General features: G+C 59.3%; 1 protein-coding gene across 1 annotated transcript; it reads right to left on the reverse strand.

Annotated features, from left to right (window-relative positions):
- Positions 1 to 597: 597 nt before the first annotated feature.
- Positions 598 to 6,688, reverse strand: CBX4 (chromobox 4). The gene is made up of 5 exons (XM_063080779.1): positions 6,569 to 6,688; positions 6,399 to 6,442; positions 5,164 to 5,229; positions 2,997 to 3,063; positions 598 to 2,761 (listed from the first exon to the last, which is right to left on the reverse strand). The coding sequence occupies exons 1-5, from the start codon at positions 6,635 to 6,637 to the stop codon at positions 1,340 to 1,342; spliced, it is 1,668 nt and encodes a 555-aa protein (XP_062936849.1). The 5' UTR covers positions 6,638 to 6,688; the 3' UTR covers positions 598 to 1,339.
- Positions 6,689 to 24,013: the final 17,325 nt, after the last annotated feature.

The following is a 24,013-nucleotide window of genomic DNA, read 5'->3' on the forward strand; positions in this document are numbered from 1 at the left end:
CCCCCAGCCCGGCAGTGCTCGCTGTGCCTGCGCTCCGAGCCTCTGGCCTGGTGGCTTCCGGGGAGCGAGCCTGGCAGAGAAGGAGCCTCGGCGGCTTCCTCGGTGGGGCGGGGCCGGCGATGCCAGCAAGGGACGCTGGAGAGGGTGAGGGGGTTCCCCGCCCCGCCGAGCCTGCCCTGCCGGGCGGGGATTATTAAGAAGAGACATCCCTGCCCCGCCAAGGCCGGCCCCTGCGTACGCTGCGCCCAGGGTGGTGGGGAGAGGGACAAAGGCCACCGCCCGGCGGGTGTGGCGCGGGGGCCTAGCTCCGCGCCGCTCACTACCCAGACCCCGGGGTCTGCCGGTGCCCTGGGCACCCCCGCGGGAGCTCCCCCTTTCGGTCGAGCGCCTCTCGACCTCCCGGGGAGCGGGGTCACCGCTCCTGCGCGGGCGCCCGCGAAACCAGTCCACTCTGCGTGTCCTGCGACATCGGAGGACGCGGTGGCTGTCCTCCCCGGGACCTACGGCGTAAGCGCGGCGAGGAGAGGGCTCCGGCCATCTCGGGCGTTCCCTCCGCGCTCATCTCAAACAGCAAAAATGCACCTTCAACATCTCCATTTAATATTTACATTCAAGCAGGTAATAACTGGAAGCTTATAGTTTAGACGTTTCTAGTAGCAGCAGTTTCTAGAGAGCTCGTTTAGCCTTTTAACAAACCTTCTTTTTTTTTCTTTTTCTTTTTTCTTTTTTGCACATAGAAACAACACATCCATGTGTACAGTATCAAAAAATATATACCAAGGTCACTGGTATTGCAGTTCCTGGAAGGGAGGAGATGAAATCAACCGAAATACTGAACGAAGAGGGAAAAGGTCAACAGAAAATAGTCTGTCTGATATAGAATATAACATGATCTAGAGGAAACTCCATAAATCTAGGTTTTTATATTTCAATATATAAATACCTACAAATAAATATATATATATAGCAGCCCGAAGGGGGGTGGTCGGGCCTTTTGAGCTCAAACAATACATTTCAATAATAACACCACGTACAAACGGGAGTAAGAGTCAGCACTTGACAAGTTAGCACGGTTAAAATATAATACTATAACTCTGACACCGCCGCGCGTGGCTGCCCTGTCGGGTCCGGAGGTCCACGAGGGCGGGGCGGGCGACACCCGGGGCCGCCACCGCGTGGGAGGAGGCGGGCCGCGGCGGGCACCTCCTCCGGGGCGGGCACCTCCCCCAGGAGCGGGCACCGCCCGGACCTCCCGCGGTCGGCGAGACGGGAGCCCGCCCCGAGCCCCCAGGTGCTAAGTCCCCGAGTGGGTGGCGCGTCCCCTTCCCACGCCCTCAGGCTACACCGTCACGTACTCCTTGAACGTGACGGTGAGGCAGTTCGCGGTGACGTCGGTGATAATTATATTCCCAAAGAAGGGCTTGAACTCGCTCAGCGGCTCCGCGGGCTCGTCCTGGGCCCCGGCCGGAGGCTTCTCGGCCGCTGTAGCCGGCGCCGCTGCCGCCACCGCCGCCACCGCCACCGTCGCGGGCGCCTCCGGCTTCACGTGGAGGGAGCTGGGCGGTTCCCCGGCGTCGCCGCGCGTCTTGACGCAGCGCAAGTCTATGGGCTCGTCCAGGTCCGAGTCCAGCAGGATGACCTCGGGCTGCGGGAGCGCGGCGGCGGCGGGCGGCGCGTCCACGGGGCGCTCGGCGGCCGGGCTGCCCCCCAGGCAGGTGGGGGTGCTGATGCTGCGCGCCGTCAGGCGCTTCTTGCAGGGCTCGCGCTCGCCGTGGGTCTCGGAGAGGCAGCGCTTGCGCGCGTGGGACAGGTTGAGGCCGACGGCGTGGTGGTGGTGGTGGTGGTGGTGGTGGTGATGGTGGTGGGAAGGGGCGTGCGCGCCCCGGGCCGGGTCCCAGGCCAGCAGGTCGGGCTTGGTGGTGAGCTGCAGGGGCTGCTCGCTGAAGGCCTCCTTGGGCGGGGACAGCTTACGGGCGGCCGCGTCCTGCGGCGGCGGGTCACCGACCCCCGGCGCCTCCTCCTCCCTCCTCTTGGAGGGCGCCTCCGGCTTCTTCTCCTCCGCACCTGCCGCCTTCTTCAAAGTCCTGTCGGCCGGGGGGTGGCGCTCCTCGGGGGCCCGCTTCTTGTGGCTGGGGGAGCGGGCCTCGCCCTCGGCCGCCTCTCCGGATTTGATCTTCACCGCCTGCATGCCGTTCTCCATGTACTTGCTCATCACGATCACGATGCGCCCGTTTTTGTTCTTGTTCTTGACGATCTTCATCTTGCCCCCAATCCCGTTGCCCGTCACCGCCTCCTTGGGGGCCGGTGTCATCCCGTTGGGGGGGCCCTTCTCGGAGCCTTTTCCCGGAGCTCCGGCCGCTCCGGCCAGGGGTTTCACGGCTCCCAGGTAGCCCTTGGCCCCCGCACCGTGGGCCCACTTGTCGGGCTGGTGGCTCTTGGCGCCCAGGTCCGGGCAGGTGGGGCTGGGCGCCTCCTTGTGGCCGCCCTGGTACTGCAGGTCGTACATTTTGGGGTCGGGCTGGTAAGGGTGGTGCTTCTTGCTGTTGAGCTGGTAGTAGTATTTGCCGCTCTTGCCCGGCGGTGGGGGCTTGCCCGCCCGCTCCTTGCTGTGCGGCTGGTACTGGTGATGCTTCTTGCTGTTGAGCTCGTACTGGTGCCCCTGGCCCTTGCCCTGCGCGCCCAGCTCCAGCTTGGCGCGGCTGTCCGCGGAGGAGTCCTGGAGTCCGGTCAGTACATTGGAGCGACGGGCAAAGGTAGGCACCTGAGGGCACGGAGTCGGGGGTGAGAGGAGGGTGAGGCAGCCCCACAGCATGCCAGGAGCAGCAGCAGCTTCCCAGCCCCCACCGCCACCCCACCCCCGCGTCCGCAGCTGCGTCAAGGGGGGCGGGGTGTGGGAGGTCCAGGAGAAAGGAAGCGGAATTGGGGTGCTCGGGAATCCCCCCCCCCCCGCCGGGGCTGGACAAAGCTTCAAGATTAGGGCTCGTGGGCGTATTCACCTGCACCACCAGCGGTTTGGGCTTCGGCCCTCTCTTCCGATATCCCATCAACTGCTCCTGCCGTTCCCTGGGGGGTGGGGGGGACAGAGGGCAGCGCTGTTAGCCTCAGGGTGGACACTCCCCACACCTCCGGCCAACATCGGGCAGGACACGGAGGGATGAAAAGCTCCAGGCGGAAGGTAGCCTCTGCTGCCAGTTGGGCGCCTCGGTCAGGTGCCAGCGCCCTGCTTTACGCTCTCACCAACCCTCATCCGCCCAGGAAATCCTCGGGGAAAGGCTCCCCCACCTCTGATGTCCCCACCTGAACCAATGCCCCCCCACAGCCCTGCCTCTGCGCCCAGGAGGCGGCAGGTCGTGGCTGGGTGGCCGGCACTGGCACCCACAGCGCTGGGCCCGGGGCTCTGTGCAAAGTGGAAAGGGGCTCGGGGGTCCAGGGACACAAACTAGTCCGTCGAGGTGTGCGCCGACCTCGCCCCTCCCAGTCACAAGCATGAGATGCTAATGAACTCATTAAGATTCAGATAACGAGTGTCGCCAGCAGAAGGGAGTACTCGTTTTTCTTAAAGGCCAGGCACTAAACAGGGGGAGGGGCTGCGCCCTTGTTTACACAGCGGCAAATGAGCCAATTAGGGGCTGGGGGCGGGAGCCGACCGCTGTGGCCAGGGTCTGGCCAGGTTCGCAGCCACCTGGTTAACCGGCTCCGCTCAGCCCGGGCTGAGCAGGTGGGCGGGGCGGGGGCGGGGCGGACAAGCACCGCCTTCTCTTTAGAGCCAGGCTCCCGGCCGCCTCGATTTCCAAATTAAGAATAAAGCCCACGGGCGGAGGCACCGGTTGCGACAGCCGCCAGGCTTCTGCCTGCGGGCCAGCTGAAGGGTGACCCGCGGCTGGGGAGGTGTGGGCGGGCGGGTTGTCCCAAGCACTGTCCAGCCCTCCATGGGAGTGGACTCTCCAGCGTTTGCCAAAGTTGCAGCCCATTCCCCAGTCACGACCCCCACACCCTCCGCTGCCCTTGGGCTAACTCAGGGGAGCGCCACCATGCCTTGGGGCCGGGGCCTGATTCCGAAGTTGCGTGGCATTGCAACAGCCTGCGTTTTAATTCTTCGGGGACCCATTATGCAACATGGCATCAGCCGCTGACATGGTTACATGCTGGTGAACTCCCAGGTGGAGTCGGGGCAGGATCCCTGCTCGGCGCCCCCCTGCGTCGTGGGAGAGAAACTTCCCCGCCGGACGCTTGCTCAGAGGGGCTAGAGTTTAGTTTTAGCGCCAAACGCACCACAGGAAATAATGCAAAATAAAAGGGGGAGGAGGAATGGGAGGCAGCGGGGTGGCCGAGCTCCCAGGGCTCCTGCGGCTCCTCCCCTCCTCGCCCTTCCCCCTCTGTCCTCCCCGAAACAGAGAACCACAGCCACCGCGGTGAGTCCAGCTGCAGCAGCTGCAGCGTGACAAGCATCTGTACGCACCACGATGAGCCCCTCGGAAGAGCCACCCCTCCACCAGCAGTCAGCGCTCACCCAGCGCCCTTGGGCTAAGTTCCTCTGCCTTGAGGATGGCGTGCCCTACCCCACCAAATAGCCCAGTCGGGGTGTGTGTGTGTGTGAAGGGAACCTGGAGACAGACAGAATCTACTCCCGGCAGACCCCAAGCTCCCTGGGGAGTGGGGGTGGGGGCTTAAGGCCTTGTCAACTTTTCTCCAGGCGCCAACAGGTTAAGTTCAGTTCCGTGACGTCCGGGTGGTTTCACAATGCCAGCTCCCTGGGAGCTGCCCCGCGAGGTGCCGGTGCCAAGCGGCCAGTGGCTGCAGGAAAGCAACACCTAGGCTTCGGAGGTGGGGCTGCAAGGTTGCAACAGGAATGGGCCGCGGGGAACCAGGCCTGGCCCCTAGTTCTCCGGACAGCTGCGGGGCCACCGCATGCACCCTTCCCGCAGTTCCCCCAAAACACGAGCCTCGCCTTTGCCCCGCCCCCACCCTCGAGCTGCAGCAACCGCCAAGGACATTGGTTAGAAGTACCGAGACCGCAGCCCTGCCCGTTCAGGCCGGTGGGCGGGGGGACTCCCGCCAGCCCCCTCCCCCGCCCTTTTCCCCTTTCCTATTGCTGCGTCGCCCACTTTCCCATTCCCATATACGGTCAAGGCAGCGGGCGGCGGCTGCTTGGGGGACGCTCACCTGTTCTGGAAGGCGATCAGCAGCCGGGGATCCAGGATGTTCTCCTCGGGTTCCCACGTGTTATATCTTGCAAGGGAAAAGGGAGGGGGACACGGCGTCAAAAAAACGGAGCCAGCTTTGCGGGCTCCAGGTGGGGAATGACATCAGGCCCTACTCTGTCTCCAGGAACCGAAAGCTATTTAGCTGTGAATGTGGAGAAAGGAAGGTAGATCTCTGCAGGCCTAACACGGTCCCTGATACACTGCAGCCCCCCCCCCCCCCCAGTAAAAATAAAAGCACAAGGGCAGGAAGAAACGGGAGGAGTAAAGAAAATGAAACTAGCAGTTTATTTTGCAGTTGTCAAGAATTTTAAGCATGCTACTGCGACATGCTCCAAAGCCACTTTGCTCACCAGGAACCCTGCGTGCAAAGCAGCCAAAATGCAAGTCGCAGTCCCCCTCCTCCTCTGCCCAGCCCCGAGTCTCGGCGAGGGCTTCAGCCGCGCTCCATTTGACCCCTAATCCGATAACCGACAGCCCGGCGGCCTTCCCACACCCCCTCGCGGCCCAGGAGCCCGCTGTCACGGGCAAGCAACCCCCCAATACTCAGCAACACAAAAATATGCCTCTCCCTGTGTGTGTGAGTGTGTGTGTGCGTGTGCCTGCGCGTCTGTCTCCATCCGGTGCCTTCGCATTTCAAATTAAAGAAAAAAAATCCCCACCAAAAGCGCCGCAGTGACAGTCCCCAACATTTTCTGCCTTTTTTCTTCCCCTTCCTGCACCCCTAGAAGGGAGGAGGCACACAATTGCATTTTCGTCGCTTTTTAATTTTTTTTTTTTTTTTTTTTTTTTTTTTTTTGGTTTTGCAATATGGAGCCGTTCGGTGGAGGGAAAGGGGAAAGGAGCCATTTTCTGCTGCACATCAGTCACTGCCTGCGCCCTCCCTCCCTCCGCCGGCCTCCCCGGCTCGGCCCCGCGTCTCTCCAGCTCCTCCGGCTCCTTTTAGTGCATAAATTAGTGATGGCATTTCCCGGAGAGCGGAGCACAACACAGGGCGCCGGGCTCGGGCTCGGCGGCTCGGCTTCCCCAGTGCCTGCCACCGACTTCCCCACCCCCTCCTCCCTGCACCCTCCACCCCACCTCCACCCCGCCTCCCTCCGCTCCCCCCACCGCCCCACCAGCTCGCGGGGCCGGCCGCCCGGGAGCCCCGCGCCTCGGCACCCCGGCGGCCCCCCGCCGCCCTCCGCCGCGACTTACTTGGGGGACCAGCCTCTCCATTTCACCAGATACTCCACTCTGCCCTGCGGGGGGAAGAGACAGCACTCCATCAGCTTCCGCGGGATCCCCGGCTCCGGCCCGCAGCCTCCCCACCCCCTCCCCGGCCGCCGCTCCCTCGCCGCCCCGCCGCCGCCCCCGCGCCGCCCTACCTTGCGGATCCGCTTCTTCTCGATGCTCTCCACCGCGAAGACGTGCTCGCCAACAGCTGGCAGCTCCATGGCCCAGCCGGAGCGCGCCGGGGCGCGGGCGGCCGGCGCGGTTGCAGACGCTGCTGGCTCCCGCCGGCGCCCAGCTGCCGCCCCGGCCGAGGCGCCCCCACCGCCCGCGCCGCCGCCGCTGCCTCCGCCGCCGCCGCTCACCCAGCACCACCCGGCCGGCCCGCCGCTGCCCGCGCCCGCCCCGGCTCCCGGCTCGCTCTCGCTCAGACAACTGAGCCCGGGCCGCGGCTGCACAAGAACTCATGCAAATCCCGGACGTCAGCGGGCGGGGCCTCACGGGCCCAGCTCGGCGTCAGGGGGCGGGCCGCGGCGCGGATTGGCGCAGCCCGGCCTACCGGAGGCCCGGGTCGGGGCGGCGGGGGGAGGAGGAAGGACGCGGGAGGGGGCCGCGGAGGGGGAGGGCGCCGGGGAGGTGCAGGGGGAGGGATCTGCGAGCCTGGGAGAGGGAGGCTGCAGGGAGGGAGCGGGGGCCGGGAGGGAGAGGTGTGTCCTCGCTGGGGGCGAGGGCGGTGGAGAGCTTGACAGGGCCGGGGGTGGGGGGGGTCTCGGCAGCCACCCTTCGCCCGCAGCCCGGCTCCAGGGCCGTCCCCTCTCCGCTCATTCTCAGTGTGCACGGCTCGGGGACCCCTGCTGGGGGCCACGGAAGCATCCACTGCAGTTTGCAGTTGCATTGAATTGCGTCATGTGTGGCTCCGGAGGCACGGGAAAGCGCCAGCAGGGGGCGGAATCGGGGCAGGGGCAGCTCGAGCCCCACCTACGTGCCCCGCCCTGCGAGGCTTTGGGCATTTAGGGAGGACAGGAAAGGAAGAGAGAAAGGCAGGGAGAAGACGGAGGACTGGTTGCGAAGAAGAGACACACAGGGAAGGGGACAGAGGAGCAGCCCTGGGGCCCTAGCGCTCAAGAACCTCGCCGGAAAGGGGCTCCGAGTCCGGCCCCACCCCGGATCCTGAACCGATCCGAATTTGCGCTTGGCCCTCTCACTGGCCGGGCGGGACGTCCAGTCTCCAGCAGCCCCCAGGACCAAGCAGGGCGAGAGGCGGAGAAGACAGAAAGAGGGTGCAGGGGGTGTTCAGGTCTGCTTGGGGGTCCCAGGGGACTTCGTGGGGTCTCAGGAAGGGCCTCGAAAGAGGGAGCGGGTAGGGCGACAAGAGGCTGAGGCTGAGCCGCGGAAGACCGGGTTGGCACGAAGGGGGATGCATGGAATGGCCGAGGAGCCACACAGTCGCAAGAGTTCGCGTCCCCTGGTCCCCGACAGGCAGTCTAGCAGAGCCCCTCCGTGCTGAAGAAGACGCGGAGTGTGAAGTTTAGCACCTCCGGCGGCGAGACGGCGCGTTCCGGCGTGCGGCTCCTGCGTCCGGCTGGGGGAGCTGCTGCGCCCCACGCGGCCTCCCGAGGGCGCCGCCGGCGGGCCCGCGAGCTCCATGGGGTTATGGTGGGGGGACCCTGGGGGTAGGGCGGCTGGAGTGGGAGGGGCAAGGGTGTCCCTGGCCTGGAGTGTGTCTGGGCCCTGGCTCTTGAAGGACCGCGAGCACTAGGCTTGCGCAATCCCTTGGCTAAGCGTCCACGGAGAAAGGAAAAGAGCAAAAGCCGAGCGACAGTGGAGAGCGCGAGGGGGCGGGCAAAGAGCCATCCGGGTCTCGGCTCCCGCCCCGACACGCGTCCCTGAATGCCAGGTGGAGACTGCGCTGGGGGCTCAGGCGAGCCAGAGAGGGCAAGATGCAGCTGCAAAGGCCCAAAGCTTGCGCGAGGCTCGTGTTCTCCCAGGAATCCAGGAGAAGCCTGAAGACGTGTAGTGTCGAAGAGCGCACACGTTAACTCCCCTCCATTTCACCACCACCTCGCAGCTCCCGCGGCGGCTCTCGCTGTCCGGCGGCCACTGCTGACCGAGACCCGCGTGGCTCCTCCCCTGGGAGTGCTGGGGGTGGGGGTCGTCTTCTGGCAGCAGCAGAGAGGGGCTTGGTCTGCAACAACTGATCTCTGACAAGCTGGAGGTGCAAACGCAGGATTCCCCGAGAAGTGCTGGGAGGGGAGGGGAAGGGCATAGTGGAACGAAGCCTGCCTGAAGTCCCCCGGATCAGGGACCTCTCGGGGCTTATAGCAGCTTGGGGACAGGGAGGAGAACAGGAAAAAGTTTTCCTCCTCTTGCTCTATTTAGCTTTTTCTTGACACTCTTGCTCGGCCTCAGAAGAAGAGGAGTCCCCAAAGCTGGCGTGAAACGCTGTCAGCGTGAGAGTCACCGTACACGCTGAGCCAGCTGCATGCCATCCGCGTTGTCGGTGGGTCGGGAGGTCTGCAGCGACCTTGCCCGTGCCAGTCTCGTCGTCCGGGAAGAGACTGAACTTCCCGACACTCTACCCTCCCCCTTATTCGAAAATCCCCTAGAAAATCTGTTTGCCGTGGGTGTTTCCGCGGCGTCCAGGTCGGGGGTGCCTGGGGAGGGCGAAGGGCTGTTGCAGCCTCCCGGCCGCCAGGGGCGTCGGACTCCGCGGGGCGCTGCTCCACTCGGTCGGCCCAGGCCCCTTGGGGGCCCACGGTCGGGACCTCGAGGGCCACACGGTGGGACCTGGTACCCCGACGGCGAGTTCTTGCAGGCCCTGCGCTGGGCCTGCCTTTGAGCTGGGGAGGAAAGGGGGACTCCCGCTCGCCGGTACAGCGGATCTTTCCTGGAGCAATGTGCGGGGCGCGCGAGGAGCCTCCAGGCTCCCCAAGACTGCGGGAAGGGCCGCCGGCCCCAAAGCACCTAAGAAGCCCGAGAGGCGCTGGCCCCCCATCCCCACCGGCCTTTCTGCCGACGATTCGGAAAGTGACCGAAATATACAAGCACCCGCCAAGCTCCAACAACTCGCTTCCCTCGCGCGGTTGTTTATTTTGTCCTCGTGGAGAGTGAGCAGACAGGGAGGGAGGCGGACTCCCTGACTTCCCCCTACCTCGGCGACCCGGCCCTAGACCACCCCTCAGCTGCCCGCGGGTGTGCGTAGCTCAGGTCAGCGGGAGCGCCAATGGGCTGCAGGGAGGAGGCGGGGACAGAATCCCGGAGCAGACGGTGGGCGTCCCTGGAAGCTCCCCTGGAGCGCCCCGCGAGCCCTTCCTGGAAAACCTCCCATGGGGCCGCCCCTAATATCCCACCCGCCCCGTCTTGACCCATCCGAGGGAGCCGCAGGCGAGCCTGGCCCTAAACTCGGGATTCCCAGAGCCTTTGGCTGGGGCCCCTGCCCTGACCCGGGATACCAAGAGCCCGACGAGGAACCCCGAGAAGCGTCGCTGGTCTGTGCATTTGACTCTGCCGCCTCCAAGGCAGGGTCAGATCGCGCTCCTAGGCTCCGTTGTGGGGCAGCAGCCTTCCGGATGCCACCTCGGTCTGGGGCCCCCGGTGGTGGCCCTCAGGGGCCCCGGCAGAGGAGCGACGTTACCTCTCCCAGCCGTAGGCTCGCTCCTGGAGGGAAAAGGGCTGAAGGAGCGGACCCTGCAGAAGTCAGGAACTTTTTAATGGCCGTGGAGGGGAGGGTGGTTACTGGGAGTTCGGTCTCGGAAGTGGCATGACCCGCGCCAACCCGGAGAAATAAACGACTTCTTAAAGGAACCCTCTCCCTGAATGGGCGCTCTCGGCGACCGCCCGCCCACGGAGCCCAGATCTGGGCTCTGCCTGGAAGGGGCCGCCTGTCGCTTCCCGGGCCAGTCCCAGACTCAGAAAGCTTTCGAGCTGGCGTGGTTTTCTAGGCCCCCGGAGGTGGATTTCAGAGCCGAGGGGGATTTTACTAGTAATGTCTACAGAATCTGCCTGGGCTTTGACCAGAGCTCATTTCTCTGTCTTGTGCTTCGCAGGAGAACTTGTCTTTGACTGTAGCGCTGGCGTATTCATATGGTATTTTTAGCAGCGGCTTGGGGGAGCTGACTTGGTGGCACTGTGCCTGGGGGGGGGGTGGAGGTCGTGCGGGAGCCCTGCACTCTGCCCCCTCCACCCTCCCGAAGGGGTGGCTTTGTTTCTAAGGGCGCCCTTCCGGCCTCTGTGTCCCCACTCCCACGTTTCTGCTCTTTGTTACACCGCCCGGGAAGGGTCGGTTTTCAGTGGGAAGCGAAGCCCCCAACGCCCACCCCCCGAGTCCCACCCCAGCGGGCCGCGTGGAGCTGCAGCCCGGGGCTCAGGCGGACTTGGCCCCGCAGGGTGCGCGGGCGCGGACAAGGGCCCGAGGCGTCGCGAGGCCGTGGCCCTTGGCAGGGCCCGGGCACCCCTCGGGGCCACACGGGCTACGGCAGGGCCGCGCCTCCGCATTGCGGCACGCTGGGGTCGCAGGCGTTCAAGGGGGAAGTGCTGTTTTCTACGACGTCTGCCCGCCCACCCCCTTCCAACGTCAAGGCAGCCTCCCCAGGCCCGCGCGCAGAAGCCCACCCGGCCCCCGCCCCGCGCTCCGTCGCCAGGCTCCGCCGGCCTGGAGCGCTGCGCCCCCGGGATCCATATTTCAAGCGTGATCTTTGGAGCCGCTTCCACCGCCCGCCGCCGCCGCCGCCGCCGCCGCGCGCTCACAACGGCCCTGGCGTACGGGGTGTTTTTTATTCGGGTTTCGTTTGCCCAAGGTCTTCCCGAGGGTCTCCCCTGCCGCGGAGGCTCGCCCTTCCACGCCAGCCCCTGCGTTTTGCTCCCGGGTGCCCCCGGCTCGCCCCCAAACCCAGCAGGGCCCACACACAGGGCAGATTTCTTTCTTCCTTTTTCCACCGAGAGCTGCTGCAGCAAATCCGGGAATGAAATAAAAATCGCTAGGCCGACCCCGAAGTGGTCGTCAGCCGAAGCGCAACCGGTCCCTCTGCCCCGCTGTCCCCTCCCCCTCCCCGCTCCCGGACTCGCGGCGCGCCAAGGGTTAAGCGCGCGCCCGAGGGGGGTATTTGGCTGCGGGGTGGGGGGAGCAAGAAGAGGGGGCGCCGAGCGCCGCCGGCGGGGAGCTGGGCTCGCTCTCGTTCCCCTCTCCCCAACCCCGGAGCGGAGGGGCGGGCCCGATCGAAGGGCCCGGTGCGTCTCCGCCTCCCCGGCTGGCCTAGAGCCCGGTCTGGCCGCGGCCCGGAACCGCGGGGACGCTGCTCGGAGGCCGCGTCCTGCGCAGCCCGAGCGGGGGAGGGGGCGGAGGCTGCGGAGCCGGGGCCGCGCGTCGCCCGCCAGCCGATCGATCCCCAGAGGCGGGAGCCAGGCGAGCCCCGCTGGACACCTGGAGCGGGGGGGATGTCCCTGCAGGACCGAGGGGCGAACGGAGGGGATTCTCGAGGACCCTGTGACTGTGGGATGGCGGCCGAGAGGGCCCAGCTAGAGCGCAGCGTGGCCTGCACTGCGGGGGCCGAGGTGGGTGGTAACGCTTTGGGCACCCCCCAAATTCTATACTATGTGCATCGAGCCCGGGCTTTGGACACTTCCGGAGCTGAGTCTGGCGGCGGTGCAACTTTGTCTCTCCCTGTCTAGGCCGCGCCCGCACTCTGCCCCCGCCCCCACTCCGGTCCCCACCTCCGCCCCGGATGACAAGGTCGTGGGACGTGGTCACCCAGTTCATCCCCTCGCCCCGCCCTCCTACACCCTGATAGAAATGTGTGGGTGTCCCCTCGACCCCACCTCCGGAAGGATACCCCAGGTTCCCCCAAGAAGTCCGCCAGCACAGTTTCTTCCCGAGGGCTGTCTCCTGGGACGGTCCCTGAGGACCCCCACGAAGTCCCCTTTGGCTCCTCACCTGTCAGCTCCGAGCGCCCAGGCGGGGCCGGGGCAGGGGAGCACAGGAGCCTGCACTTGCTACGCCCTCCCCTAGGGGGCGGGCTACCCCCGGGTTGGCCGGCGGCTCCAGGGCCTGTCGGGCCGGTCCCTCCGCCCCTCTCCTGCCCTGGGAAGGAGGTCCTGACGCGGGGCCAAGTGGGGGTCTCGGTGCAGCGGGGGACGGACGGAGAAGCCCGGCACGCCCTGCCTCCTGCACACACACACCCCTCCCCCTCACTCCGGGGCCAGGCTGCCGCTTCTCCAGCCAGAAGCAACCAGCTCCAGAGGGACTTTGAACCTCAGGAGCCCCTGCACGGAGGACTAAGCACAGCCGGATGCTGAGGTCCCCCGCTCAGCTGTCTTCCCCTCCCAGGAGCAAGTCGACACGTGGAGCAAGCACACATCTTTTTATCTGAGGTTTTTAAAGGAAATCTCAGGTCTGGAGCATCACAGAGCCCGTGTTCTGCTATCAAAGGGCCAATAAGAAGAGAACTGGTGTTACAGTGCAGATTTCCCCGGAGCTCCGAGCAGGTTCACTGTAGGAATAGTGTCCCGGGGCAGAGGCTAGACCCAAAGCCCCACCAGGAACTATGTTCCCCACACTGAGGGGCACTACACTAATGTTTGCTTGGCCAAGTGCCGCTTCTTAGAAGTGCCCGGACATTTTACCCTAAGGGATGCTTTTCCTGGGTTGCTAACTGAGGAGACTGAAGTCCCAAGAGATACCCCAGGGAGGGCGAAAAGGACCCCAAGACCCAGACCTGTGATGGAGGCAGTGACCTTGAGAGAAGGCAGGAGCTGGGGTGAGATTATTTATAATTACTGGATGGAGTTCCAGGTAAAATCCAGTATTTTTTTTTTTCTGAGCTCAGACGGACAGTGACTGGAAGAAATATTGTGTGTGTAGCTGTGAGTGTGATTGATAAAGGGGCTGAGTGGACACACACACAGGGGAGCCAGCCCTGGTACTTCTGGGCAGGGTCACTTCTCCATCAGGTCAAAGGGGTCAGTGCAGGACCCAGGATACTTTTAGGGGTCCATAAAAATATTCTAATTTCTTTTTTAGAAATTATTTATTTAAAAAGTTGTGGTTAAAAAAAACCATAAAATTTACTATTTTAACCATTTTTAAGTGCACAGGTCAGTGGTATTAAGCACTTTCACAGTGTTGTGCAGCCATCACCACCAGCCGTCTCCAGAGCTTTTCCATCTCCCCAGACTGAAGCTGTGTCCCCACTAAACACCAGCTCCCCATCTGCCTCCCCCAGTCCCTGGCGACCCCACTCTACTTTTTGTCTCTATGAATTTGACTATTCTAGGGACCTCATGTGAGTGGAATCCTACAGTATTTGTCCTTTTGTGACCAGCTTATCTCACTTACTATAATGTCCTCAAGGTCCATCCGTGTTGTAGCACGTGTCAGAATTTCTTTCCTTTTTAAGGCTGGATAATATTCCTTGTATGGATATATAATTTCTTTCAAAATCAGAAGGAAAAAAAAACGTTTAGGTCAAAGAGAATGGTTTAATATACAATATTAATATGTTCATCTTTATACCAATGCAGTTGTAAAATGTAATTTTTAATACTTTTTTTTATGGTGGAAGGAGCCCAGGAAGGCCACACTGCCTGGGGCCCATGAAAGTCAGAAGGCAGCCCTGCTTCTGGGGGAAGTTTCCAGAACGGCACCTCTGGGGAGACTTGGTGAATCAGGACCAGAGCTCACCCTGAAGAAGGCTTCAGATGAGTCAGCTGTTGGCCCGCGACTGATGGCCCTGGGGGCCCAGAGTGCACCTGCATAGGTGCCCTGGGAGCCACGAGCACCTCGGCCTCTTCGCTTCCGAATGTTGCCTTCTGTTTGATGCTATTGAAGTAAAAAGCATGTCAAAGTCACCAGAAAAGACCAGGAGAGAAGAACACAAGGCTTGCCTTTCTTTCCCTCTTGTAGGGAAAGAGTTCAATTCCACGGGCCTCTGAACCAGATCTGGCACTATGGCTTTCTCCCGGATGTCTGTCTGGCCTGTGTCAGCGAGCTGATTGCCCTGCGATTTGACAGTAATGATGATAATGGGGTGATTTTGTATTCTTTGACTCATTCGGATCGGAAGATTCAGAATGGACCCGTTTTCTCCACCCCCACCCTCCACCCTCTAGCTTGAAACTGGTGTTTTCTTTGATGATAAAGAAATGGCAGAGTCTTGTGTAAGAAGAGCCATATAGAGAAAGAGACCTTCTCTTTTGGAACCTATTGGTGATTACTGGATTTTACTTTTTCAGCCTGGAAACAAAGAGCTAGTACCATAGAGGCCAAGAAATACTGCACAGAACCAGAGAAATACCGCCACAGAGCCTATGTGGGAGAGAAGTCTTTCTCAGAATTCTGGAAAAGCAGCTACAGCTGTTATGTACACTGAGATGTCTGAGGCCAGCTCACTCCCACACACTCTGCTGATGTGACTTTTTCATCTCCCTCTTGGTTTCCCACCAGCAAAGATACATTCCTATTTGTGCTAAGCCTGACTTCTGCCTTCTTTCTCCAAACAGGCCCTGAAAGACAGATAGGCAGATGGACAGATGCAGTGCCGTGGGTGTTAAGCAGTGGAACCAAGGGGACCTTGGCCCATGATAATTTCCCCCTTGCTTCTCAGCTGACCCAGGGGAAAGCCGCACCGGCCTTCTGAGCATTTGCTCATGGCAGGGATTGCGAAGAAACACTGTGCTCTGCTGTGGCACCTGCATGTGTCCTGGAGGACATGTGCCAGCTCTGGGGCAGCTCTGGTTTTCAGAAAGGCATGGCGGGTGTTGACAGATGCAGCCTGCAGAGCTGGTGCATGCCTCTTCTGAGCAGCATTGATTACACCGCCGTCGTTTTTCATGTCATTCATTAGAAGCCTGATTAGCAGCAATGCACACCAGCGATTTTCCCCTAAACTCAGATCCTCTGAGCCTACAGAGGCGTCACTGGACCTGCCACCTGGGGGTTCATCTGTCATGCCCCCTAGAGAAGATTATGGTTAAAGTAGAGCATCTACCTCCTGTAAACCCAGCCCCAGGTAAACAAGAGCTTTATTGTGAGGTTCCTGGGACTGGAGGGTGTGGGAGGGACACAGGGGGAGTCCCCTCGCTGCAGTGGAAGTGGGGCTGTGGGTGGGGCAAGGAGAAATCCCCCACCTTCTGCTCATGCGTGGCCCTGTCCTCTTCACTGGGGTCATGCACTGGCTGGGAGGGTATGGAGATGTGCCTTTAAGACCAAAGTGGACGCAATAAGCGGGCTCCAGGTTGCCAAGGTGAACTTGTCAATAGAGTATTGAACAGACCGGTCCGACTGGCCATAATCGCCTGTTTCACAACAGCCAGCCTCTGGTCCTCCTTGCACCCCAGGCAGGGTCCTAGCTGGGCAGGCACAGCTGGGAAAATGAGCACCAGGCTCCCAGGACAGGAAGCCCACCAGAGAGCCCCCTTCCTCCCCTCGCATTAGTCTGAGAGCTGGAGGTTTCTCTCCTCTCTCCCTCCTACCCCGGTGTGTGACTCGAAGCCTCACAAACAACATCCCAGCTCACTGGAATCTGTCCACCCTTCATCCAGAGGACCCTGCCCGCAGGGGGCCACCTCCCCGGACTTTCCCGACTTCCTGCTATCCCCACACAAGTCCAGTGGGGCTGTTTGTCCACTCTGCAAGGCAAAAGGAAAATGAGGAGCATTAAACCAGCAGGGGGCTGATCCGATGGCGGGGGCCCTGAGGGTCTGTGCCTGTCCCCTTCTCTGGCAGGCAGCTCATTGCCATCTCTGCTGGCTCTCCATGGATGGGATTCTGCTCTGTCTGGTTTCCGTGTCCCTCTGAGTCTCCTGGCCTCAGTCCCACCTCCCCCAGCAGACGGGCTCTCTCACAATCAGGGTCCTCAAAGGAGACAATCTGTCCTGTTAATCTCTGTCATCTCTCTGGGGGAAACTCTAGTGGTGGCCCCCGAGGTCAGGTGTCCAGCTCTAGCTGAGATGCCCAGGCTCATGTGGCAGAGGGGAGTGTCAGGAGGAGCCTGGGGCAGGGCAGGCATTTGAGGTGTGACCTCATCAGCCCACAGCCTGCTGAGGTTCCCCTAGTTGTGGCGTTGACACATCGGTCACCCCCTGCCAGCTATGCTTACGCCTTCCTTTACCACGTCACCCCGGCCTCTTGTGCACTGGCCTCACTCTGACTCATCTGCTCCTTCCAGACAGCTTTTCTCTTTAGCTCTGTCTGGGAACCTCCAGGGGCCCTGGGTCTTGACAACTGGTGGAGTGTCTCCACTCATCCCAGACGAGCCACCTGATCAGAGGTGTCCAGATTCAAGGGGTTTGGGCCAGACTAGACTCTTGCATGTGGCCCGTTAGGGCTGTTGAGGCAGGGAGGACCATACACGATAGACACCTGCTGGCAATCCCTCCACCATGCATGCAGAAGCAGGAGTACAGAGTGGTTAGCGCTGGACTGACCCTGGCTCTTCCCACCTGCTCCATATGGGCCTCTAGGCCTCAGTTTATTCATCTGCGAAAAGGAGAGAAGCCTGTCTCTGCTCCCTACACCCTACAAAGCCCCACAGACCCCTCCAAGGCCCCGCCTCATGTGTCCTTGTCACCCTCTGGCTTTCTTTCCTGCCTCTCCCTGCTTTGCACACTCTGATTCCACCACATGGACCCCTCCACTGATCCTCAAACAGGCCAGGAATGCTGCTGCCTCAGGCCCTTTGCACTGGCTGTGACCACAGCCTGGAATGTTCTTCCTCAAATATCTACACGGTTCTCTCCTTTTTATTCAAGTCTTTGCTTGAATAGCATCTTTCCAGTGAGCTGACCCTGATCGCCCTATGACTACATACCCAGCCCTGCCCCCACCTGTATTCCCCACCTCCCTTTTCTTGTTTGTAGCACCCATGCCTCCTAACAGACAATATCATCTATGTATTAATGATGCTCCCTGTCCGCGTCTCCTGCTGGAACACAAGCACCCAAGGCCAGGGCCTGTGCAGTTCCCTTCTCTGATGTGTTCCTGGCAGCTGGAACATGCCCAGCACATAGCAGATGCCCAGTAAATATCTGTCAGATGAATGTTGAATGAAGAGGATTTTTGTGAGGAACGAGATGAGCTTACCCCACCAGGGGTGTGCAAAAGCTGACTCTACTGGCTTGTGCAAGCCGGTGGCTACATTTTCAGAAGGTTTGTGAACCAGTTGTTAAACATGACCATTATTAAAAATTAAATGATTTACTTTACAATTAAATAAATTATTTTAAGAACAAAGGTAATACATGCTCAAAACTCATTCCTTCCTAATCACTTTAGGACATTTCACTGTTTGCATGTTTTTGAGGGTGTTTACGTCTATTGTATCTGTGTGGTGGAAACACCATATTACGGTGCCTACTGGACATCCCGTCCCACTTCCATGTTTGTGGTGTCCTGTTGGTAGCTTGAAACCAGCTGTGGGGGGAGGGTATTTATACCACAGAACTCAGTAAACACTACAAATCGTGGCTTGATTTATTGTTTTGTTGATTGCCTGGACTTAAGAGAGTAATAGAAAAAATGTTAATGATGTAGACTAATCTTAAAAGTGTGGGATGGCTGGTTAGCTCAGTTAGTTAACAGCGCAGCCTGGTAACACCAAGATCAAGGGTTAGCATCCCCATACCGGCCAGCTGCCAAAAAAACCCCCAAAACAAAACAACAACCAAAAACACTTAAAAGTGTGTTGTGCAGTAGCCTTTCCATTGTGAATAGCACACACACACACACACACACAAAAACCAAGGAAATACTCTTCTAGTATTAAAAAAACCTATGATCTGATCCATCAAAGAAGTCACTCACATCATCACAGACCAGCGCAGTTTGTCCTATTTCTTTATTGTGTCAATTTCATCTTACTGGTTAACTTAAACGAAAATGCCAGGAAGCATTCTTGTCATAGCTACACTCATTTGCCAGTTGCGAGCATGGGTTGGCTGCTGATCCAAGAGTCTGGCAAGAAGCAACAGTGGACCAGTTGGTTATATGGAACTTACAATGAAGAATATTGTGTATTTTATTATTTGTAAATTGAGTGCCACATATGCTACATATCAATGATATTTATAATAAGTAAGTAAATGTGTATGCGTGCATACATTTTTTTCCCAGAGGACCAGTTGCTAATGCTAAACAGTTATTAGCACCTCATACAGGGACCAGACCAGAGGAGGCATCTAGATTATCATAGATTAATGAAATACGTATAATAAAACGGGGCTGAGGGGACTAATTTAGCTCCATAGGTAGCAAGCAGCAAAGAAGACAAGGAGCAGAGACAGCAGGTGCAAAGGTCCTGAGGCAGCTACAAACTGGGTGTGTGCGAGGACCAGAAGGAAGACAGGAGGAGAGGGCAGCATGAGCCAGGAGAGCAGGGTGGGAGGGCAGCTGGCCTGAGTGGCTGTGGCTAGGAATTTGAACTTGATTCTCATTGCTGTGGAAAGGCTCTAGAGGTTTTAAGCAGGGAAGTTAGGGTGTGTGTGTGGGTAATGGAGTCGGGCCCAGATCCTGGGGCCATGGGGCAATTCCCAGGACTTGAGAAGGAACCTGTGGGATTGCACTTGTTGAGGGTAGAGAGCAACCAGGCTATTGTTGACTCCTCCAACTGGTTACCTTTTCAGAAGCACCTGAGAGAGTACTCTCTCTCCTTGAAGGAGCGTGGATTTGAAGGCTGAAGTGCCAGAGACGGTAGAGGGTAGAGTGTAAGGCTACAGGCAGACCCCCGCAGCCAGACTGTGTAGGTTTGCATCCCAGCTGGGCCATTTACTCATCCTGCGAATCTGGGCAAGTGACCCATCTCCCCATGCCTCAGTTTCCCATCCTGAAAACACAGCTAATGATGAAACAGTTTGTAGTCATGTAGGTTAACTGGATTAGTAGGCAGAGCACTCAGCACAGGGCCTGGCAGGGGTAAGCGTGCAACCCAAGCTAGCTATTACTGCTATTTTTTATTGTTTTTCTTATTGCTATTACAACAGGGAGCACCCAGGCAGCCAGGCCTATGGCCTCACTGGTCTGAGCCCACTGGGATACACCCTATCTTGGGACTAGCTCCGCTCCTTCCCCATGGGCCTGAGCTGCACACCTGGACGCGACTCTGGGGAAGCAGAAGTTATATGTGGTCCATAGCTGAAGGAGCCTACGTCTGGGGCCCCTGGAGCCCCTGGGGTCCTCAGGGCTTGGGGCTAAGAGCTGCCACTGCTATCCCACTGATGTCTCCTTAATCCCTCCCAGCCTTGGTGGGTGACCTCTGGGTACAGGTAGAAGGAAGGTTTTTTGTCCTCGGTTTAGGGTTGACCCTCTGCTAGGTCTGTTTACTCCCCAGAAGTCCTCAGTGCCGGGTAACGTGCTGGTCTTGGCCGAGGCAGCCTTGGACAGAGTTGAGCATGGGACCGTGTTGGGGGCAGGACCCTCTCTGAGCAGTGGTGTCAGGATTTGGGGCACCTGTGTTATCTACTTTGCATCTTCAGTTCACTACGTGTAAAGAGGATATTTTAATGCCCAGTTTGGTGCCAGCTTAAGACGCACAGGGGACAGTGCTGCTTGGCTGGCAGGGCTGGGCTAAAGCGCAGCCCCAGCCCCAGCTGGACAGGCGAGGTGTGGGGAGATGTGCTGGGGCTGTCCAGCTCCTGGGAACCACTCGCTGCCTTGCACTGAGGACGGAGAACCAGGCCGGGTTGTGTGCCTGGGATGGCGGGGCATTGGAGTTGTGATCATGTAGCTCTTACCTCATTTTGAGAGGCGTGTCTTATCCTCCCACTTACAGATGGGGACACTGAGGTTCTAACTGGTTGTGCAAAGTGGCAGCAGAGTTGGGACTCTGAGCCAGGGCACACACTCCATGCCCTCACACTTTGAGCTGGAAAGCTGCTCCAAGGACCTTCTCTCTCATTCCCTAGGCCATGGCACTGGGTCACCAGACCTGTGAGCAGCCCTTGGAAGGGCCCGGGGTGGTGGTGTAGTTTGGAGTGAGTTGAAAAGACACAAGTCCCCCTTGTCATGGAGTTTACAGTTTTTTAAGGCAGAGCTGGGGAGGAGTAGTGAGGGCTGAGGACTGCCCGTAGGCAGCCTGTGTGACGGGAGCCACCAAGCGCTGGGCTGAGTGCCTGGTGAGTACGCTGCTATCTTCCCCACACAGCCGCTGCATGGGGTAGTCCTTATTATCCTCAGCTCTGTGGGGAAAACTGAGGGTCAGAGAGTTAGACAGCATGCAAGAGGGCATGAGAGGTGAATAGTTTGTGGATGCTGGGAAGGATGTGAATTTCGGGGGGAGTCAAAGGGTAGACTGAAATGGGTCCTGGAACCTCAAAATGTGACCTTTAGTTGGAATAAGGGTCTTTGTAGATGTAATTATGGGAAGGATCTCAAGATGAGATCATTCTGGATTAGGGTGGAGCCCCAAACCAATGCTGAGTGGCCAGATAAGAGGCTGAAAAGAAGACGCACGGAGATGTGCTCCTTACATCTGCAGAGGAAGCCTCGTGAAGACGGGCAGAGACCGGAGTGATGCGCCACAGCCCAGGAGTGCCCGGAAGAAGCCGGGCAGGAGTCTGCCCTACAGACTTCAGAGCTGTCCTTTGCTTCTGCCATGGATTAATCAGGAGTCCCCAGAAAAACAGCCAAGAGGACATACACAGACAGATGAATAAGTGGGGATTTATTATGGGAATTGGCTCACACAGTCACGGGAGTCGAGAAGTTCCACAATCTGCCCTTTGCAAACTGAATAACCTAGGAATCTGGAGGTGCGATTTAGCTTCAGTCCAAAGGCCTGAGAACCAGGAGCACCGATGTTCATGGGCAGGAGAAGACAGATGTCCCGGCTCAAGCTGCAAGTGCGAATTCACCCTCCTCCGTCTTTCTGTGCTCTCCGGGCCCTCGCGGGTTGCACGGTGCTCTCCACTTTGGTGAGGGGGGCAGGTATTGCTTACTCAGGCTACTGATGCAAATGCTGATCTCTTTCGGAAACATCCTCACAGACACACCCAGAAATAGTGTTTTAACACCTGTCTGGACATCTCCATCAAGCTGACACATTACATTAACCATCCCATTACGAAAATGTCCCCAAATGTGCAAGACATGGCAGTGAGGCTGGCAGGTCCTTAAGTAGAGACCCGGTGCAACCCCATTAAAACCCCACAGTTCTTTCTAAGCACATGGGAAAGGTCTGGAGAGGTACACCTATTGGGGCTGTTCTCAGTCCTTCCCTTCCCATGGCTCTGGCCCTGGGTCCGGCCCTTGTCTCCAAATTCCTGGGTCAGGGCAAGTGCCGTAGTTCTGGCCTCTCTCCTTCTGTGTTCCCTCCACTTGACCCACCCCAAAAGCTCATCTCATTACTCATTTCCTCCCCAGTCACCCAATTCCCCCATCTGAGCACTGAAGTTTTCTCCTGGCACCCACGTCCTGCCTGGGACTTCCTCTTCAGACCCACCTTTGTCCCCTGCTTCTCTTGGAGAAGCCTCCTCCCCACTGGGCAGCCTCCTGGCAGACCCCTCAGGGCTCTGGCCTGCTCAGGACATGCCCCTTCCCTCTCAGGGGAAGGAGCAATGACAGGCACCCCCACGTCCCAGGCATGGCTTAAAGCCCTTTGCCTGCATACTGGCTCCCACGAGAGCCCTGACATTTCCTCTCCTCTTCGTTTTACAGATGAGGGAGCTGAGGCTCAGACACTATGCAGCTTCACAGAGCTGCTAAGCATCTGTTGGGACTGCACACACCCATCTCTATGGTCTGTGTGCTTAATAGTCATCGAGCCCTTACCGAGCGCCAGGCACCCCGTGTCAAATGCTGGTCACCCCGCCCCTGCTCTGTGAGCCCCTGGGTATGCTGCCCCTCCTGGTCCGCACCCACATCTGCAGCTCTCATGCTGACCCTGCGTGGGGTGGCGACGGAGCCGCTCTCCGGCTGTGTGTGCCTGCGTGCCTTATCTTCTCTGCTAGACTATAAATTCTGGGCTGGCAGGGACGTGCCTGCGGTTCCTCCGGTATCTCCTTATGTCCCCAGCAGGCTCTCGGGCACCCTGGTTGCAATTTCTTTTGAAGGAATGCACAGAATGTGCAGTAAACAGTGACGCTGATGACAGAGGCCACGTCCCCATCAGGCCCGAGTGCCTTTGTGGTGCTGTCACAGCCCCACCCACTCTCAGAGCCCATGCTCAATGCTCAGCACTTCATGAAACTCATTTAATTCCCCCAGCAGGTCAAGTAGGACTGGAGGACGCCCCATTTTACAGATGAGGCTCAGGGGGCTGGAGGACATGCTCAGCGTCACTGAGCAAGTGTCAGGTCTGATGCTCCTGGCAAGAGTGAGCAGGGTGGGATGTTTTCTATTTTTAGTGATGGTGGAGGGCAGCATTGTCCCATAAGTGACTTTAAAATTTCTGGTAGCGGGCCGAGCCCGTGGCTCACTCGGGAGAGTGTGGCGCTGGGAGCGCCGAGGCCGCGGGTTCGGATCCCATATAGGGATGGCCGGTTTGCTCACTGGGTGAGCATGGTGCTGACAACACCAAGTCAAGGGTTAAGATCCCCTTACCGGTCATCTTTAAAAAAAAAAAAAAAAAAAAAATTTCTGGTAGCTACATTAAAAAGTCAAAAGAAACAGGCAGCATTAATTTTAATAACATATTTTATTTAGACCAGTATATTCAAAAATATTGTCATTTTGACACATGATTAGTATGCACATTATTCATGAGATATTTGATGCTTTTGCCGTCGTCGTTCTAAGGCTTGGGGAACCCAGTGTGGATTTTACAGCTCTCCGCCAGGACTCACCACATGCTAAGCACTCGGTAGGCACGTGTGGCCTGTGGTCTCCGGACTGGACAGGTCTGAGGCAAGATACGATGACTTTCCAAATGCCGGCTTGAGCAAATTCCTCTGGAATGTGGCCCACTGGAGCTTTACGTTATGTCCTTCACAGCCCTAAGGGCCCGAGCAGTAGCAGAGGCTGGACTCGGCGTCAGTGGTCCCATGATCATTTACGTGCCCAGTGTGGCCAGGCGTGGCTTCCTCTGGGTAAAAGCCAGCACAGACAGAGAGCACTGCCTCAGCCCACCTCCCCAGGAGGCCCACCCAGGTGGACTTAGAAGATGAGGTCAGAACCTTCACAGGCTCCTGTGAGGCTGCTGAGTTGGGTCACTGGATCTGGGAGGTCCCATCACAGGGCTCATGGCAAAGGCTCCCTCCTGTCTGGGGAGAGGCTGGCCGGCAGGCACGGCCGGAGCTTGGGTTTCCTTTGGGGGAGGGTTTCTTCTTCCCCGAGTGCACATCCAGGGCTTCAGTGACAGGCAGCAAAGCCGCTGATGTCAGCAGGAGCACGGCCGCACCTCCGGGTGTCTGTGGGATGCCGCCTGGAGCAGACGGGAGGGGCTGGCTCCTGCTCGGAGCAGGCTTTTCATTTTAGTGGATGCTGTTGGCTGGCAGCTGAGGGTAATTACGGGGCTGCACCCTTGAGGACAGGTCTGCGCATGTGTCACTCTCGCGGGGCTGGTGGCCCGGCCGGGCCAGCCTCAGCCCCGTCAGCTGCTCAGTGAGACGTGAAGCGCTGGGATCCGAGCGGGGCCTTCCGCTGGCTGTGCGGGAGGCCGGGGATTAAAATAAAATGC

This window comes from Cynocephalus volans, chromosome 16 (assembly GCF_027409185.1).
Source record: "Cynocephalus volans isolate mCynVol1 chromosome 16, mCynVol1.pri, whole genome shotgun sequence".
Lineage (NCBI taxonomy): Eukaryota > Metazoa > Chordata > Mammalia > Dermoptera > Cynocephalidae > Cynocephalus > Cynocephalus volans.